The sequence below is a fragment of the Larimichthys crocea genome, chromosome XV, assembly GCF_000972845.2.
Source record: "Larimichthys crocea isolate SSNF chromosome XV, L_crocea_2.0, whole genome shotgun sequence".
Taxonomy (NCBI): Eukaryota; Metazoa; Chordata; class Actinopteri; family Sciaenidae; genus Larimichthys; species Larimichthys crocea.
The window spans coordinates 12,018,866-12,038,065 of NC_040025.1; the positions used below are offsets into that span (position 1 = coordinate 12,018,866).

Below are 19,200 nucleotides of genomic sequence, written 5' to 3' on the forward strand. Positions count from 1 at the left end.
GAAATAGTGAAAATAGTGATGCAGATGAGATAATAATAGAAAATAATAGACACTGGACTCACCCATTTGTTATAAAATCAACCAAAAACACAGCTTTTGTTGCCCCAGAAGTAGTAATTATAGTCACACATTGCGTTAAAAATAATCCTCAAATCGTGTCAGAATTCTCAGACCATGATTGTATGCATAGAAAGTTAACATCTTCGTAATTCAGTTGAAACCTTAACATGTAATTTTTCACTAATTAGAGCTATAGTAATAAGTCTCATTGCATAAATTATGGAACTGCAATATGCTAACCAGTCTTAAATTTTTAGAAACTGTATCCACACCTTTGTTTATGTGTTTAATGCTTGCTGCTATAAATCTACAATTTTAGTACATGGGATAACTCAAAATTCAGAAGTGTCCAACCAATATATATTTAGTTTGAATTAAAGACAGGCAAATGAATTCACATGTCACAGGAATTTTATTTAGAACAGAGCCAAACTGGTAATTGACAAGACATTTCTGTTTGGAATGCATTCAAGAACACACTGCAATCAATTATTTCCTGTTTAACTTATGCCTTTGTGTTTAATATTCCTCTCCTTCCTCCTCTCCCTCACCCTCAATGGAGTCGACACCGACCTCCTCGTAATCCTTCTCCAGAGCTGCCATGTCCTCTCTGGCCTCAGAGAACTCTCCCTCCTCCATACCCTCACCTACATACCAGTGAACAAAGGCACGCTTAGCGTACATCAGGTCAAACTTGTGGTCGAGCCGAGCCCAGGCCTCTGCAATAGCAGTGGTGTTGCTCAGCATGCACACGGCCCTCTGGACCTTGGCCAGGTCTCCACCAGGAACCACAGTGGGTGGCTGGTAGTTGATGCCAACCTTGAAACCAGTGGGACACCAGTCCACAAACTGGATGGTGCGTTTGGTTTTGATGGTGGCGATGGCAGCATTGACATCTTTGGGCACCACATCACCACGGAAAAGCAGGCAGCAAGCCATGTATTTGCCGTGGCGAGGGTCACATTTCACCATCTGATTGGCTGGCTCGAAGCAGGCGTTAGTGATCTCAGCCACTGAGAGCTGCTCATGGTAAGCCTTCTCAGCGGAGATGACAGGGGCATAGGTGGCCAGAGGGAAGTGGATACGGGGATATGGCACCAAGTTGGTCTGGAACTCTGTCAGATCAACATTGAGAGCACCATCGAAACGAAGGGAAGCAGTGATGGAGGACACGATCTGACTGATCAACCTGTTCAGGTTGGTGTAAGTAGGACGCTCGATATCGAGGTTCCTACGGCAGATATCGTAGATGGCCTCGTTATCTACCATGAAGGCACAGTCAGAGTGCTCCAGGGTGGTGTGGGTGGTCAGGATGGAGTTGTAGGGCTCCACCACAGCGGTGGACACCTGGGGAGCTGGGTAGATGGAGAACTCCAGCTTGGACTTCTTGCCGTAGTCGACAGACAGACGCTCCATCAGCAGGGAGGTGAAACCAGAGCCGGTGCCACCTCCGAAGCTGTGGAAGACCAGGAAGCCCTGAAGGCCAGTGCACTGGTCAGCCTGGGGACAGAGAGGGAGAGACAACCATCACATGAGATACAGTTATGTCGATTCATTTGATGTTCTGGAGCTTCTCCTGATGTCACGTTACTCACCAGTTTGCGGATCCTGTCCAGCACCAGGTCGATGATCTCTTTGCCGATGGTGTAGTGTCCACGGGCGTAGTTGTTGGCAGCATCCTCCTTACCAGTGATCAGCTGCTCAGGGTGGAAAAGCTGGCGGTAGGTCCCAGTGCGCACCTCATCTAAGGAGACAGACAACATTGAATCCATTGTGGTTCATCAGATATTTTACTTTAATGTTCAGCTAGAGGTGATTACACCTACCGATGACAGTGGGCTCCAGGTCCACAAAAACAGCCCTGGGGACGTGCTTTCCAGCTCCAGTCTCACTGAAGAAGGTGTTGAAGGAATCATCTCCGCCTCCGAGTGTCTTGTCGCTGGGCATCTGTCCGTCCGGCTGGATCCCATGTTCCAGGCAGTAAAGCTCCCAGCAGGCATTGCCAATCTGGACACCGGCCTGACCAACGTGGATGGAAATACACTCGCGCTGTAGAGAGAAAGAACACAGAGGTTAATCACCTATTGCCTCTTTCAAAATCAGCTCTACCACCATAAATCCATCTGCATCTTGGAATCAGCACCCTTCAGTTGCTCCCCCTATCTGGAAGCAACCAGCAGTGCAGCAGGAGGCACCTCCCTGCACCACAATCAGCAGGGGACAGAAATGCCTGACAGCAGCCCCCACCGAGTCAGGATGTCGCTATCGTCTTTCCTCCTCTTTTTTCCCCTCTTCCTTCTCGTCCTCTTGTCTTTTTCATCCCACGCTCTTTTGCAAGCAATGCAAATTCACGTGCACGCGCGTGCACATCAATCTGGAATATTCCCCTTGCTGTTCGTGCCTTGAGGATGCTCAATCACAGCTGATGAAAATCGGAGGGGTGACAAGAAAGATAAATCATCCAACTGGAAACGTGTCATTTTATAATCATAGAAATCTGAATTTAATAAAATGATCTGTTAGGATGAATGCTGCAAATTGTGGATTAAACTAGAAACATGAATAATTAAATAAAAGCTGCAATATAATGTCTCCATCCATCCATCCATCCACCCCCACCCTATCTGCCCCTCCCTGCTTTCAAACAGAGTATGGCATTTGCAAGGTGTCCAATTTTAAACACTCTGACACGTTAAATTTGATTTAAAACACATCAAAAATCTATATTTAAAAAAAAATAAAGCAGCTGTTTGAGGAAGAAAAACCAGATTCATCCTCCTGGTTGTCCCTGAGGGCTGAATCACGCCAGTCAGTGCATTGTTCTCATCTCCACACAATGACACACTGCTGCAAACCAAAAATCTGTGTATCAACACTGAACCACACAGCTCACAGTCATCCTCAAACATGAACACAGGCCATATTAAAATAACATTACGGGTGTGAGACGCGTCAAAACGCGCGTATTTCTCACAAGAGAAGAGGGAAACCCTGAGATTCACTCCACGACGTCGCTTCAACCTTCACTTCTAATTCTCGTTTAAAATAAAACAAAGTCTGTTCCACAAAGATGAGGCAGATCTACTCACCATGTTTAAGATCAAAGAGGAAGAGGAGGAGGAGAAAATGTGAAGAAAAAAGTCTTTTTAAAAACGGTGTTTCTGCGTCGCGTGTTGTACCCAACGGGGTCGATGCAACAACTGCTGAATGGGAGGGCGGCGCTTTCTCATTTATACACGGAGGGCAATGGGATTTGCTTCTGTGCACCGAGGAGGGGGAAAGAAAAAAAAGAGGTTTTTACTACTACCATTCTGTACTGCTGTCTAACACACAATAATCTATATTCTGCATCTGGAATATCACGTCGTTTTATGGTCTTATGTTTGATTTGACGCGATGGCACCGTGTCCTTTCCTTCAGATTTGTCTTCAGAGTCATTTGGAATGAATGAATGCACACAGGAATGTTATTATGCATGCAGAGGAATGAGCACATCTAATGTATGTTTGCTAAAGCTTAGGGCCTTGATGCAATGCAATATTCCATATGTAATCTATATAAGCAGAGATTTGAATGCATATTGAACAGAGTACATACAGACTGACTGTCCTTTGCTTCTTTTTTGGCCTTGAACCTTCATGCAATGTGATTTTCCATATTTAACTGATATAAGCAGAGACTTGAAGGCATATTGAACTAATAAAATACACGCAGAGTAATGAGCACTATGACTGTGTGCACCTAATGAGATAAATATGAGTGGATGGGAAGGATTTTATCTTTTGTATTATGTGACAATAGGACTTCCTTTTTGGGTTTTGAACCTTGATATAATGATTTTTTAATGCACACTGAACTAAAAACAAACACAAAGCACTGAGAAAAGACTGTATGCGTCTAAAAACATCAATATTTTATGTTTGATTTGATTTGATGGGACTTTCTTTGAGCTCATTGAATAAAGGCCCAGTTCAAACAAAGCTCATTTATTATGCATGCAGAGGAATGAGAAAAGACTGCATGCGTCTCTCTATTTAGACACTGCAAATCAATAAATAAATCTGCCTGCTGTGTATCAGCAAACTCCCTCAGTGGAGATCTGTGAGCTCGATGCACCTGACATGCAAAATGGCTGAATGCTTCTGCTGCACAAGATGCTCTCCATCTCCCCTGGAGCTGATATCAGCCGGGTTTTGTCCGTATTGCTGCTGAGGCCTCTGCCACGGTCTCCACCCGGCATGCCAGCTCTCCAGCTCTCCTCCCTCTTTGTCCCAGATTCTCTGCAATGATGTCATTCAGTGGGCCGATCACGTGGCCTCATGTCTGCCTGTCTCTCCCTGTGTGCCTCTGCTGCTCAGGCTCCCTCTCTCTGCTTCCTCTGCTTCTGTCTTGTTTGAGGAACTGAAATTGCCTGAAATGCATTTCATGTGGCATAATGGAGGGCATTCGATATGTGCATTAGCTGCTGCAGTTACAACATTAAATCCACGCCCTTTAAAGCTGTAATGAAGCCTGAGGCACTGTGTTTTCTGCAAGGTCACTGCAAGCCTGGGCAAAAATCCACACTGCGGTATGAAGCCCAGAACTTTGCTTTTTGTCACCACAATGTGAGAGCTCATCATTTATTCAGCAGCGGAGGTGATGTATAATTTACAAACCAGTTTTTTTTTTATTGTGGGTGCTGTACTCAACATGAACTGCAGGGGATGAAAGAGAATGACAGGAAACAGCCATGGCTCCCAGCCAGGACTTCATGAGAGAACATTCTCCACTCGTCCACCTCCTCCCTCCTCCTCCCTTCTCCTCCCTCCTTCTCCTCCCCAGCAGCAGCAGCTGTGAGACTGGGAGGGTCTGAGCAGCTGCTCACCAAGAGGAGAAGAGAGAGGGAGGATGGGAATGCTAGAGAGATGGGAGTGGTCCTTCATGGCATGAAACTGACCGCACTGCATCCTGCAAACAGAGAACATGACACCCGACAGTTACAAAGCATATTCTCCATCTGTGGCTGTTTGAACGCATTGATGCAGGTGCAGTCAGATCAAAGCAGAAAGACATAATCCATATTTACCTTTTCATCCTTATATATTTATTTATGATTCATCAGGCCTTTTTCTTTCAGCTGCTGCCCTCTGGGATGATTCTCAGTTCATATTTTGATGTCACCCGGTGTTTAAAAGACTTATTCAAAAGCATACATACATGTCGAATGCATGCTAGAGCATAGGCGCACAGATAAAACATTGTATCATGCAGGTGGTGGAAACAGAGGAGAAACAGGAGGCTGGAAAGTGAAGGTGAAAGCATGTGCACAGGAAAAGGAAATAACACATTATCAACCGGCAGAACCAAAGATAAAAGAGGCAAATGGGGGAACACAGGAACACGTAAATGACAACAACACACACAGAAACAATGTTTTCAAGCAAAGAAACATGTTGAAATGCAGCATATGTGTGGCATGAAGCTCTGTTTAAACATTTAAAATGACTCATGGTGACTCGGATAGCACGACTGAGGAACAAACCTCTATAACAAGACGTATTAATGTTAATTAAACATGAAGAGGTTATAATTAGCTGATTTAACTGTGATTCAGGTAGCCTGCAGTCACTGTGAACAGCTTCTCCTGACTCTCCATCTCTAAATCTGGGTTATTTTAAGCAGCCCCACATTCAGCGAGGTATCATTTCTTCCTCTGGGACAACTGTTGTCAAAGGGTTTCCTTTGTTTGTTAGCAACCAAGTTGCCAAATCGTCTCTTAGTGTGCCGGCCGGGCCCGCTGAAGAACAATTTATGGCCTTTTTTTTTTCTCATTTAAAGTTGAACTTTAAAGACAGACACCAACAGGGATGGGATGCACATCCACAGGGTTCCCACGCCTTCTTAGATATCAGATTCAAGGAGTTTTCAAGGCCCGGTTTTGTCAAATTCAAGGGCCTAGCACAGCAAAGTTTGAGACACAGATCATTTTTAGGTTTTGAAGCTGTTTAACCTTCATTATTCGACTTTCTCGAGGCAACAATGATGCAACATGCATACAGTGTAGAAGATATCAACTTTAATGTCTATTCTTGTATAAATACAGCACATAAATTCAGGCACTTTCAATGACTCATATCTATTTATGTCTATTTTCAAAATTCCTTGAATTTTTTCCCCCCAGAAATCCACAAATTTTCAAGGATTTCAAGGACCCCGTGGGAATTCGTGCCTTACAGTAACATTACTGTCTCCAGAGACAATGAGCTTTTATCTGAACAACTGCCTTGACGGATTGTGTGAACAAAAGAGCTGACCCACATTAATGCCATGCATTTTGTGCCACAGAGGCCACACCCCGCCATCCTGACATGGCATTTCAGGTTTATTTTTAGTCGTCAAGCTTTATAATAGGAGGACACATGCAGCTGTAGGTGAGAACAAGTGCATTTCCTCGCAGGCACAAGATTTTTTTGGTGGGAAGGCGTCTGAGGCGCCTCACATCCAAACCCCCCAACCCCAACAGAGGCAGCTGCACTGCAGCCCGTTAATGCTGCCATTTAAGCTGGGTCATGTGACCACCAGATAAAGGCGGTCTATGTGGATACTGGGTTGTATCCAGGCAACCCCGTTATTCATTTCCTAGCAACAGTTAAATCTTGGGAGGGGGGTTGGGCGTCTGTGGCTCTCTGTAAGCCGCCGGCTTGTTCCTCATCTTAGTGGGCAGCTTGACCTCTTCAGGATCAGGATACTAAAATCAGGATGGGATAAAATCAACCTCTACAGCTGCTCATTAAAACCACAATTATGATGTAAACAACAAGATATATTTAGGAAAATACACCAAAATACAACTAGTCTACCTGGAAATGTGCTTCAAACTACTGCATTATGACATTTTGCATGAATGTGCACACGCATACTTCTTGATATTGTCTTCAGGAATAAACCTAATGTTTGTGGAAGATTTGTAGCCTTAAACTCAGGCCATGAGTTTGAAATGGCAACATTAAGGCAGGATGAGCTGACTTGATTGTCTATTTGTTTCCATACTGGCAGATGGTGAGACATTAATCACATGTTTTATGCAGGGGGGGCTGCAAAGAAATAATCAATATAACTATAGGAAACAGCTGCAGACTGTATGCTCATATATCCTGCTCTAATATTAAGATATTTTACATGCATATACTTTGTATTTATTACTCTGTCATGTCTAAGTGTTTCTGTGTGGCAGACTCCGCCTGTCTGGTACCAACATGTCGAATATTACGCAGCACTTCTACAATAAGAGGCGCCATGCTTGCAGCACAATAACCAAAGGATGACGGGATTCGGGTGGGGTCTCGGAGGTGGTACCCTAAAAAACCCAAGAGGGAGCTCTCAACCAATAGAAAGCCACGAACTCTTCACTGGCAGCGGGGTTGACCAATGGCTGCGCAGGAAGCACCCGGCGCCGGCGCTTGCACTTGCATATATACCACCGGTCCATCCTCATGTTCGCCATTATCTCTTACATCGACCCCATAACTGTCGAATTGTAAGACTCTCTGTCAAGGAGCTTCTAACAACCGCCGAGACTTCAACCAAACAAAATGGTAAAAACAAAAAAAAAACTTTTTTTCTCAAACTTTGTTATGAATGTGTTATATATTTAATTTTCTGTGGAGGGATGAGGAGGAGGAGGAGGAGAGAGAACGTTGACAGTGTTGAGGTGTTACGAAGATTAACGTCACCCTAGTCATTTTGAACCCTGTGGAATGTAACGTGTGTGTTATAATGGGCTTTTGGTGTTAGTGCTGGGTTGGGGGTTAAGTTACGTGGCGGGCTGGACTGAACAAAAGACGGTTTCAACAGATTGCAGTGTGGGCTGAAAGACTTCGCTTCAACCGCCGACTGTGCGGTATTTTATCCCCCCTGTCTCTGTCTATGTCTGTCGGCGTGACTTTGGCTGCTCGCTGCCCTTTAAGACGTTCATTCATTGTACTAACAGGGAGGATGCGCATACCCGCCTTCAGACGTCCCACGCCCAGAGAAACCCTATATGTGGACGGAGGGTGGGGGTAGTAGATGAAATGCGCTGTCAGCATTAAAAATTCATGCCGGTAACGGACACTGCTGAGCTGGAGCTGTGACCGTTTGTGACCGTTATGATGTACGACCACTCTCCAAAAACTAACGGTCGTTTTTTTTATTTTTTTAAACGTGTTGCCACAGCGAGTGAAGGGCTTGTCGCATAGCAACCGAGTTCCACACACAGAACGCATGACTAGTCGACCGTTACTCGAGGCCCGCCTCTGATTGGCTGTGCAGTTAATCAAATTTTATTCTGAATTAGGATGGATTTCAAACTAAAAGCACACCCATCTTTTCAATAACTATGAATATATATATATATATATATATATATGTTCTTTTCTGTGTTTAAATAAATGCAAACACTCAAATAATCTCCTGTTTTTTCTTTCTTCTATAGCGTGAGTGTATCTCCATCCCATGTTTCAGGCCGGTGTCCAGTTGGCAATGCCTGCTGGGAGCTTTACTGCCTGGAACATGGGATCCAGCCGGGCGACAGTGCCCAGTGACAAGACCATCGGAGGAGGAGATGATTCCTTCAACACCTTCTTCAGTGAGACTGGAGCTGGAAAGCACGTCCCCAGGGCTGTTTTTTTTGGGACCTGGAGCCCACTGTCATCGGTGGTGTATTCACCTCTAGCGAACATTAAAGTATAAATATCTGATGAACCACAATGGATTCAATGTTGTGTCTCCTTAGATGAGTGCGCACTGGGACCTACCGCCAGCTTTTCCACCCTGAGCAGCTGATCACTGTAAGGAGGATGCTGCCAACAACTACGCCCGTGGACACTACACCATCGGCAAGAGATCATCGACCTGGTGCTGGACAGGATCCGCAAACTGGTGAGTAGTACTCAAGAGAAGCTCCAGAACATAAATGAAAACGACATAACTGTGTCTCATGTTATGGTTGTCTCTCTCTTTGTCCCCAGGCTGACCAGTGCACTGGCCTTCAGGGCTTCCTGGTCTTCCACAGCTTCGGAGGTGGCACCGGCTCTGTTTCACCTCCCTGCTGATGGAGCGTCTGCTTGTCGACTACGGCAAGAAGTCCAAGCTGGGTTCTCCATCTACCCAGCTCCCCAGGTGTCCACCGCTGTGGTGGAGCCCTACAACTCCATCCTGACCACCCACACCACCCTGGAGCACTCTGACTGTGCCTTCATGGTAGATAACGAGGCCAACTACTATATCTGCCGTAGGAACCTCGATATCGAGCGTCCTACTTACACACCCTGAACAGGCTAATTGGTCAGATTGTGTCCTCCATACTGCTTCCCTTCGTTTCGATGGTGCCTCAATGTTGATCTGACAGAGTTCCAGACCAACTTGGTGCCATATCCCCGTATCCACTTCCCTCTGGCCACCTATGCCCTGTCATCTCGCTGAGAGCTTACCATGGCAGCTCTCCGTGTCTGAAGATCACAAACGCCTGCTTTGAGCCAGGCATCAGATGGTGAAATGCGACCCTCGCCACGGTAAATACATGGCTTGCTGCCTCTTGTATCGTGGCGATGTGGTGCCCAAAGATGTCAATGCTGCCATTGCCACCATCAAAACCAAGCGCTCCATCCAGTTTGTGGACTGGTGTCCCACTGGTTTCAAGGTTGGCATCAACTACCAGCCACCCACTGTGGTTCCTGGTGGAGACCTGGCCAAGGTCCAGAGGGCCGTGTGCATGCTGAGCAACACCACTGCTATTGCAGAGGCCTGGGCTCGGCTCGACCACAAGTTTGACCTGATGTACGCTAAGCGTGCCTTTGTTCACTGGTATGTAGGTGAGGGTATGGAGGAGGGAGAGTTCTCTGAGGCCAGAGAGGACATGGCAGCTCTGGAGAAGGATTACGAGGAGGTTGGTGTCGACTCCATTGAGGGTGAGGGAGAGGAGGAAGGAGAGGAGTATTAAACACAAAGGCATAAGTTAAACAGGAAATAATTGATTGCATTCATTCTTTAATACATTCCAAAAAGAAATGTCCGTCTTATGAATTACCAGTTTGGAGTTAAACTCTAGAAACTGTCAATTTGGATGAGGTTCCTGAGACAGGAAGGGCCAGAGAGGATGGAACCAGGTTGTTAGGATGGAACCAGGTTGTGAGGATGGAGTCAGGTCTGAGTCTTTCAAGGATGAGAAAGAAATGTATGATTTTTTAAACAGGAAACAACTGCTTAAAATTTTCTCTATAAGGCATTCCAAAAAGAAATGTTTGTCTATCAAATATGAGTTTGGCTATGTTCTAAATAAAGTTCCTGTAACATATGAAGTTGTCTGTGTTTGCTTTGTCTTTAGAATGAAAATTTCTAATTAGTTTTGAGTTATTAATCTTCCATGTTTATGTAATCCAATAAAGAAATCCTAGACTAAGTTTGAGAAATTAATGTACAGTCATAAACATACATGACAGGTCAAGTTTTACAGAACACATTCAGTGCCCTCAGTGTTTACATTCTACTTTAAACCCTTGAACCGAGTCATAATATTTGAACTATGGCTTCCTTTACAGATTTACAATTCTAGTAAATTATAAACTTGAAGTTATTTTGACCTCTGCCCAATTATGCAGTCAGTAATCTGCCTGTGAAAGATTAAGCTATGAAAATTTAGCATTGTACATGTTCAGATGTAAAACATGAAAGGTTAACGGTACAGAGCTCTTAAATTTATCCAAATAATCAAATAGGAGCTGTAGTTGACAGTTATTATTTGGTGAACAACCTAAAAGTTCTGTTATGTTTTCAGACAGCATACTATTTAGACTTTATTCCAAGTTTAAAAGAGTTTGTGCATATGAAAGATAAGAATAAATGTTAACACTGTACAGGTGGATTTATTCTCCACTACATCTACTTGGATACTATATAAGAATATAAGAGGCATCTGGTCTGCATTGTGCAGCACACAGCTCATAACATCCACATGATTCCTGTTCACCACAGAAAGGAAAGCCCTGTTAATCCCCGTGGGCTGCACACAGTTTCAATTGAAGTGAAGTGTTTATTACTTTGAGGAAATACGGCAATGACGGTGCAGATTTTTTTTGCTTATACAAACACAACTTGAAAAATGGTCTAGGGGTTAGTGTGCAAGTTTTTCAACCATCCAATTTGGATTGCTGATAATGCAGCTCAGTGAAAATATCCTAAAAAACATAAATGAGACATACAATGACTCTTCTTTTCATTCAATCATGAAAATGACATTTATCAACTATTAGAATTATCTATGGCAGCCCTGAGGACTCAATGCACTGCCACTTAATAAAACACATGGATCAGGTTGCGGTGGCAGCAGGTTTAGCAGTGTGCTCCAGACGTCCCTCTCTTTAGCAACACATGCCAGCTCCTCCTGGGCGGATCCCGAGACGTTCCCAGGACAGATGGGGTATATTATATAGTCCCTCCAGTGAGTTCTGGGTTTGCCCCAGGGGTCTCCTTCCAGTTGAACGTGCCCGAAACACCTCCAAATGAAGGCGCCCAGGAGGTGTCCTAATCAGACGCCTGAGCCACCTCAGCTGGCTCCTCTCAAGCCCAGACATGAGAGATATTTTGGTGGGTGGCATCTGTACACTTGGTGTGAATGTTTTGGCGTTTATAGATCTATATGTGACAATACATGTTAACTGAAGTTTGACTGTACACGTTTGCTGCCACGTCAACTGTGTTCTCTCGAATGTCGACTCATTTCTCCAAAGGTCAGCTGTTTTTTTTTGGTCCTGGTTTAGCTGGTTGAACAATGTGTTGGTTTTAACTGCTCAACAGATTAGTTTGCCCTGTAAGACCAGCAAAACAAGTACCCAGAAAACCACAAGCCTTAGCTGATATATTTTTATGTTGCCTGTTTCACATTGCCTCAGTTCACTCTATCCTCAATGTCAGCCCCACTGACTCATCAGTTTGATTTCCTTTCGCAGATTGTTCCAAGTGGCTGCAGCAGCAAACATCAGGTTTGTGCATTAGGAGCCAGATAGTGAGTAAGCAGCTGGTCACTGCTCTTCAGGGAAATCTTGTAAGATAAATTGACCTTCCTGTAATTTGAACTGTGCAGCCCTGGACTAAATCACATCAACGCACATTACACATAAAGGTTTTTGGAGTCAATGTCACAGCAGCTACAGGATCCCGTTTGTTCTCGGTTCTGGATGTGAAACGGTTACTGCGGCAGACGGAGGAGGAGTTTCGAATGTGCACACTTCCACCTGCCCTCCTCAAGAGGCAGAGCGTGGTGCATGAGCACAGTTGAGCCTCAGACGCAGCAGACCTCAGACAAAGACACTCCTTCGCCTTGTCTCATTACATTGCATAATAACGACAAGCCATCATGGTAAGTAGAATTTTACATATTTATTCTGAGAGATGTGATTTGTTTGTAAGTTGTTCATGGAGCATTTCTCTGATCTTCTCTGTATTGTGTCTGTATATTGTTTAATTTCTCATTATGCCTGCTGTTAGACAAAGAGAACATATTGTTTCATGCATCCCTGCACTGCAAACACACAATCCTCTTTCCGCATAACTATGTTAAATCAGCTTAGTATGACCACGAGCGTCACACTAATGCTGTTTCTGCTTTTATATGAATGTAATATAGTGCTCAAAAGATGATTTTGTGTTAAATCAAACATCCCACTGACATCTTGATTTACTCTAAACAAATTCATGGATGGGGGACTCCTGTTCTCAGTTGGGAAATGTGACTGTGGCTTTTTAAAGAGGCCACACACTGCAACATGTCTGACCTACATAATCCCCTTTGCCTAAAGTAATCCTGTATGCAGTAGACATGGCTTTATGGTGCAGCAGGGTGCAGCAGAAAATGCCTGTGTCACTGTAAAAGAAACGATAGACCGAACCTCAGTTAGACATGTTGTCATTGATCAGATTTCAGATATGCGATTCTTTTTAAGTGTGCAAAAAGCTAGACATCATCTGTAATCCAAACCTTCTATATCTTCATCCGCAGCGCGAGTGTATCTCCATCCACGTCGGTCAGGCCGGTGTCCAGATTGGCAATGCCTGCTGGGAGCTTTACTGCCTGGAACATGGGATCCAGCCGGACGGACAGATGCCCAGTGACAAGACCATCGGAGGAGGAGATGATTCCTTCAACACCTTCTTCAGTGAGACTGGAGCTGGAAAGCACGTCCCCAGGGCTGTTTTTGTGGACCTGGAGCCCACTGTCATCGGTAGGTGTAATCACCTCTAGCTGAACATTAAAGTAAAATATCTGATGAACCACAATGGATTCAATGTTGTGTGTCTCCTTAGATGAGGTGCGCACTGGGACCTACCGCCAGCTTTTCCACCCTGAGCAGCTGATCACTGGTAAGGAGGATGCTGCCAACAACTACGCCCGTGGACACTACACCATCGGCAAAGAGATCATCGACCTGGTGCTGGACAGGATCCGCAAACTGGTGAGTAACGTGACATCAGGAGAAGCTCCAGAACATCAAATGAATCGACATAACTGTATCTCATGTGATGGTTGTCTCTCCCTCTCTGTCCCCAGGCTGACCAGTGCACTGGCCTTCAGGGCTTCCTGGTCTTCCACAGCTTCGGAGGTGGCACCGGCTCTGGTTTCACCTCCCTGCTGATGGAGCGTCTGTCTGTCGACTATGGCAAGAAGTCCAAGCTGGAGTTCTCCATCTACCCAGCTCCCCAGGTGTCCACCGCTGTGGTGGAGCCCTACAACTCCATCCTGACCACCCACACCACCCTGGAGCACTCTGACTGTGCCTTCATGGTAGATAACGAGGCCATCTACGATATCTGCCGTAGGAACCTCGATATCGAGCGTCCTACTTACACCAACCTGAACAGGTTGATCAGTCAGATCGTGTCCTCCATCACTGCTTCCCTTCGTTTCGATGGTGCTCTCAATGTTGATCTGACAGAGTTCCAGACCAACTTGGTGCCATATCCCCGTATCCACTTCCCTCTGGCCACCTATGCCCCTGTCATCTCAGCTGAGAAAGCTTACCATGAGCAGCTCTCAGTGGCTGAGATCACAAACGCCTGCTTTGAGCCAGCCAATCAGATGGTAAAATGCGACCCTCGCCACGGCAAATACATGGCTTGTTGCCTCTTGTATCGTGGTGATGTGGTGCCCAAAGATGTCAATGCTGCCATTGCCACCATCAAAACCAAACGCTCCATCCAGTTTGTGGACTGGTGCCCCACTGGTTTCAAGGTTGGCATCAACTACCAGCCACCCACTGTGGTTCCTGGTGGAGACCTGGCCAAGGTCCAGAGGGCCGTGTGCATGCTGAGCAACACCACTGCTATTGCAGAGGCCTGGGCTCGGCTCGACCACAAGTTTGACCTGATGTACGCTAAGCGTGCCTTTGTTCACTGGTATGTAGGTGAGGGTATGGAGGAGGGAGAGTTCTCTGAGGCCAGAGAGGACATGGCAGCTCTGGAGAAGGATTACGAGGAGGTTGGTGTCGACTCCATTGAGGGTGAGGGAGAGGAGGAAGGAGAGGAGTAGGCCCGATAAGTAAATGTAACTTGAAAGTGTCATTCCTGAAGAATATACACAAGCACAATATTACATTTGTATTTACATGTGTAATATTGTGTTTATGTTCTTAATATATAAACGATATATGTAGTAGTAAAAAGAAATGTAACTGTATGGACTGTAAATAAATCTGTGAAAAATAAATCTGTGACGACATTCCTTCTTCACTCCATTATCCACTATTTTCCATTTGTTGGTTCAGGTCATTCCTCTGTGACTAACAAAGTTAAATCTGAAATATTTTTCTGACATGTTCAGATTACGGGCGGCCAAATAACTGCTTAAGATAATTTAATACAGTCAGTTGGATGATGTTGGCTCTTTTTCTGAGAGTGATAAAATGATTCAACGATTCGTAAAATATGATTTTAAAGCTGCTCGCTCTCTTTTCCCCTTAAGGTACATTTGAGAACTCTGAATGAGAAGTACACTTCAATGTGGAATCTGTGGTTTGTCTTCACATTTTCAAAAGATTTCTCCCTAAATTTCCATAAAAATGTTCAAATTTGGATTCATCTTTAAGGTTACTAATGCAGGATTTCTGTATTTTTTGTAACTGAAGTGTTTTTTTTTTAGATAAACAACATAATGTAACACAATACAGCAAATCAATGAAGAACAAGTCGCAACAAAACATATCTGGGCACATGTAGTGAAGGTAAACACGGCTCTTACATATGAAAGTTACATGACATCTAACATATTGTACACATGTCGCCTGGTTACGTGTGTTGATGATGTAGAGGATATGAACCAAACTCTACAAGTCAAAGCAAACCATATAACAACACATATGACAATATGACATTGTGTGGTTACATCTCCACATCTTCATTCATTTTTAGACACTGCGTGTAAGATCATATATATGAGGAGGTTCACACAGCGTGACACCTACTGGCTGGTGTTTCTACTTCTGTCGTGCTTGCTGTCAGTTTTATGTCACTGACCTTAAACTGTTTTAATTTTCAAAATAGACACGATGTGTTATGATCACTCAACCGCACATAAAACAATAATTGTATCACTTTATCATCCATGCATCAACAGGACATTTGACATTTTGTTTTCCTTTGATATGAAAACATTTTTATTGTCATTGTAGGTCATGAAATAATCTCTCAGTAAGATTATCATATTAAAATTAGTATTCAGTCATAATAATGTATAGACAGCACCGCACACAGCAGCTGTTTTGATATGAAATAGTAAACACACACATTGATACTAATTCAGGTCCAGTTCCATTCGGGTCAAACAGAGTCAGGGTGCATGTTGGCTCACTGAAAAGACTCTTCTGCAATAAATTGAACGCACCCTTAATTAGTTTATTCTTGTTCTCAAACTGTGGCATCACTGCTGGTGCAAGAGCGTCCTCAAGTGTCACGCAGAGGAACCTGCATCCATCCAATGTCAATTTTCTTTCATATTGTGATGAAAAAAATAAATAAAATAAAAGAAAGGGACTCAGATTCTGAGGGGGAGTCGGAAAATTCCACAACACCTGTGTCGTGCCAGAACCGGAGCTGGCCAAGTGGAAGCAGCAGCCTCTATGGACATACACGTATCCAAATGTACCACAGTGGTATTACATACAAATTGCAAAAAATACTCACTTCTACATAATGTTGCTTTGTAATAAACATTAAATAACGCCACATCACATCACTTGCATGAGGTTTTGTGTCTCTGTATCTCTGTTTTTTTTTTCGGTTCTGGGTGTGAAACAGTTACTGCAGGAGACGGAGGAGGTGTTTGGGTTTTTTATTTATTTCTTTTTTTAATATGAACACTTCACCTGTCCTCCTCAAGAGGCGCATCATCAGATCCGCTTTTCAGACACCACACCCCGCCTCAGACAGACACAGACACTCCTCCGACTTGTCTCATTACATTGTATAATATCGACAAGCCATCATGGTAAGTGCGATTATTATTTTTTATTTTTTGTAGCATTTGTATGTGCACATTTCTTTGCTTTGAGAGTCGAATATCTACAGGGGGAAGAGGAGGAAAGCAGGTCGTGCTGATGAGATTTGAATTATCACCCTCTCTCCTTTGTTTCGCTGTATTTTGCAGCCTGTGTGAGTTTGTATTGATGAATTATTAATAATGCTGCTGTGAAACAAAACATGCGTATTTTTCATGTGGCCTGAATTCATTCCTGCACTACAAACGCCCTTCTCCTCCTGCTTTCCTAATCCTCTTCTCACGCAACCTTCCTCCTCAATCAGCTTACATCATCGCCATCACCATCGCCCAGTTTGCCAGTCTGGTTTTCCTGCTCATCCATACAGCTTCTTTAAAAAAAACACAGATATTACATCAGTCTTTGTATTAAAGAGGATTTTATCTGAAAATTTATATTTATAAATTTAATGTGCAAAATAAAATAAATCTATAATATCACTTTTAAGTCCATACTAGAATAAACTAGTGAGAATTTGAACGTGGCTGCAAAATGTGACCTAGATAATCCTCCCCACTGTAATCTTGTGCGCATAGACACTCCCATGTCGCAGCAGAAAATGCATGCCCACCCATTCATGCAGGGAAGATTCATTTAAAGCTCTTTGTTCTGAGAGATCTCGGAAATATTTTCATCAAAGCTTTCAAAGGTCCAGTTGTTTAATTCCTGTGTTTTTAATTGGCAGCAGTTGTTGTGGAAAATCCTTCGTCATGTGCAGCCTCCTGTAATCTAAATCTTCTTTGTCTGCTTTCCACAGCGTGAGTGTATCTCCATCCACGTTGGTCAGGCCGGTGTCCAGATTGGAAATGCCTGCTGGGAGCTTTACTGCCTGGAACATGGGATCCAGCCGGACGGACAGATGCCCAGTGACAAGACCATCGGAGGAGGAGATGATTCCTTCAACACCTTCTTCAGTGAGACTGGAGCTGGAAAGCACGTCCCCAGGGCTGTTTTTGTGGACCTGGAGCCCACTGTCATCGGTAGGTGTAATCACCTCTAGCTGAACATTAAAGTAAAATATCTGATGAACCACAATGGATTCAATGTTGTGTGTCTCCTTAGATGAGGTGCGCACTGGGACCTACCGCCAGCTTTTCCACCCTGAGCAGCTGATCACTGGTAAGGAGGATGCTGCCAACAACTACGCCCGTGGACACTACACCATCGGCAAAGAGATCATCGACCTGGTGTTGGACAGGATCCGCAAACTGGTGAGTAATGTGACATCAGGAGAAGCTCCAGAACATCAAATGAATCGACATAACTGTATCTCATGTGATGGTTGTCTCTCCCTCTCTGTCCCCAGGCTGACCAGTGCACTGGCCTTCAGGGCTTCCTGGTCTTCCACAGCTTCGGAGGTGGCACCGGCTCTGGTTTCACCTCCCTGCTGATGGAGCGTCTGTCTGTCGACTACGGCAAGAAGTCCAAGCTGGAGTTCTCCATCTACCCAGCTCCCCAGGTGTCCACCGCTGTGGTGGAGCCCTACAACTCCATCCTGACCACCCACACCACCCTGGAGCACTCTGACTGTGCCTTCATGGTAGATAACGAGGCCATCTACGATATCTGCCGTAGGAACCTCGATATCGAGCGTCCTTCTTACACCAACCTGAACAGGTTGATCAGTCAGATCGTGTCCTCCATCACTGCTTCCCTTCGTTTCGATGGTGCCCTCAATGTTGATCTGACAGAGTTCCAGACCAACTTGGTGCCATATCCCCGTATCCACTTCCCTCTGGCCACCTATGCCCCTGTCATCTCCGCTGAGAAAGCTTACCATGAGCAGCTCTCAGTGTCTGAGATCACAAACGCCTGCTTCGAGCCAGCCAATCAGATGGTGAAATGCGACCCTCGCCACGGTAAATACATGGCTTGCTGCCTCTTGTATCGTGGTGATGTGGTGCCCAAAGATGTCAATGCTGCCATCGCCACCATCAAAACCAAACGCACTATCCAGTTTGTGGACTGGTGTCCCACTGGTTTCAAGGTTGGCATCAACTACCAGCCACCCACTGTGGTTCCTGGTGGAGACCTGGCCAAGGTCCAGAGGGCCGTGTGCATGCTGAGCAACACCACTGCTATTGCAGAGGCCTGGGCTCGGCTCGACCACAAGTTTGACCTGATGTACGCTAAGCGTGCCTTTGTTCACTGGTATGTAGGTGAGGGTATGGAGGAGGGAGAGTTCTCTGAGGCCAGAGAGGACATGGCAGCTCTGGAGAAGGATTACGAGGAGGTTGGTGTCGACTCCATTGAGGGTGAGGGAGAGGAGGAAGGAGAGGAATATTAAAAAGGGACATAAAAGTCACAAACTACACTGGAAAGAAATGATTTCATTTGCACTTCAAAGAAACGTTTGTCTGTTAACAGTGTGAATGTTCAGAGTTTTGCTCTGTCCTAAATAAAATTCCTGTAATGTGAAATTGTTTGTGTTATTTATCAAATGAGCATTCTCTTCACCAGATCTACAGTACTTTAGTATCTGCAGTTATATTTGAGCTTAATGCACATTAAATAACTAGTTCAATTTGTTGACATTTTGGAACATAATAATCATAATCATATTATTATTATTAGTAATCATATCATTATTATCTAA

At 44.5% G+C, this 19,200-nt stretch overlaps 3 protein-coding genes and 1 pseudogene across 8 annotated transcripts in view; 3 read left to right on the forward strand and 1 right to left on the reverse strand.

Annotated features, from left to right (window-relative positions):
- Positions 1-3,282, reverse strand: part of LOC104937214 (tubulin alpha-1B chain) — a 29,841-nt gene extending 26,559 nt beyond the window's left edge. Inside the window, exons 1-4 of one of the 3 annotated variants that reach the window (XM_027288870.1) lie at positions 3,150-3,282; positions 1,887-2,109; positions 1,656-1,804; positions 634-1,560 (exon numbers count right to left, since the gene is read on the reverse strand). In XM_027288870.1, coding sequence (XP_027144671.1) covers positions 634-1,560; positions 1,656-1,804; positions 1,887-2,109; positions 3,150-3,152 — 1,302 coding nt within the window. In that variant the 5' untranslated portion in view covers positions 3,153-3,282. Of the gene's footprint in view, positions 1-453; positions 1,561-1,655; positions 1,805-1,886; positions 2,110-3,149 lie in introns of those variants that run through there. The other 2 variants (XM_027288872.1, XM_019253007.2) reach the window with 2 other exon arrangements.
- Positions 3,283-7,534: 4,252 nt separating this feature from the next.
- Positions 7,535-18,892, forward strand: LOC104937218 (tubulin alpha chain). Of its 3 annotated transcripts, none has more exons than XM_027288874.1 (4): positions 7,535-7,637; positions 17,362-17,584; positions 17,667-17,815; positions 17,911-18,892. In XM_027288874.1, exons 1-4 carry the CDS (start codon positions 7,635-7,637, stop codon positions 18,889-18,891), a joined length of 1,356 nt encoding a protein of 451 aa, XP_027144675.1. In that variant the 5' UTR covers positions 7,535-7,634; the 3' UTR covers position 18,892. The 3 variants fall into 3 exon arrangements, with proteins under 3 accessions (XP_027144675.1, XP_027144676.1, XP_027144674.1); XM_027288875.1 differs by lacking the exon at positions 7,535-7,637 and adding an exon at positions 12,358-12,436; XM_027288873.1 differs by lacking the exon at positions 7,535-7,637 and adding an exon at positions 16,453-16,555.
- On the forward strand, positions 7,616-14,779 carry LOC113747769 (tubulin alpha-1B chain). 2 transcript variants are annotated; one of them, XM_027288877.1, is made up of 4 exons: positions 7,616-7,637; positions 13,076-13,298; positions 13,381-13,529; positions 13,625-14,779. In XM_027288877.1, the coding sequence occupies exons 1-4, from the start codon at positions 7,635-7,637 to the stop codon at positions 14,600-14,602; spliced, it is 1,353 nt and encodes a 450-aa protein (XP_027144678.1). In that variant the 5' UTR covers positions 7,616-7,634; the 3' UTR covers positions 14,603-14,779. The 2 variants fall into 2 exon arrangements, with proteins under 2 accessions (XP_027144678.1, XP_027144677.1); XM_027288876.1 differs by lacking the exon at positions 7,616-7,637 and adding an exon at positions 12,357-12,436.
- LOC109136779 (tubulin alpha-1 chain-like) lies at positions 8,139-10,375 on the forward strand (annotated as a pseudogene).
- Positions 18,893-19,200: the final 308 nt, after the last annotated feature.

Excerpts from the sequence above, each read along its gene's own strand:
- LOC113747769 (XM_027288877.1), top strand. Across the intron at positions 13,299-13,380 it reads CCTGGAGCCCACTGTCATCG|ATGAGGTGCGCACTGGGACC; the intron begins GTAGGTGTAATC and ends GTGTCTCCTTAG. Across the intron at positions 13,530-13,624 it reads TGGACAGGATCCGCAAACTG|GCTGACCAGTGCACTGGCCT; the intron begins GTGAGTAACGTG and ends CTCTGTCCCCAG.
- LOC104937218 (XM_027288874.1), top strand. Across the intron at positions 17,585-17,666 it reads CCTGGAGCCCACTGTCATCG|ATGAGGTGCGCACTGGGACC; the intron begins GTAGGTGTAATC and ends GTGTCTCCTTAG. Across the intron at positions 17,816-17,910 it reads TGGACAGGATCCGCAAACTG|GCTGACCAGTGCACTGGCCT; the intron begins GTGAGTAATGTG and ends CTCTGTCCCCAG.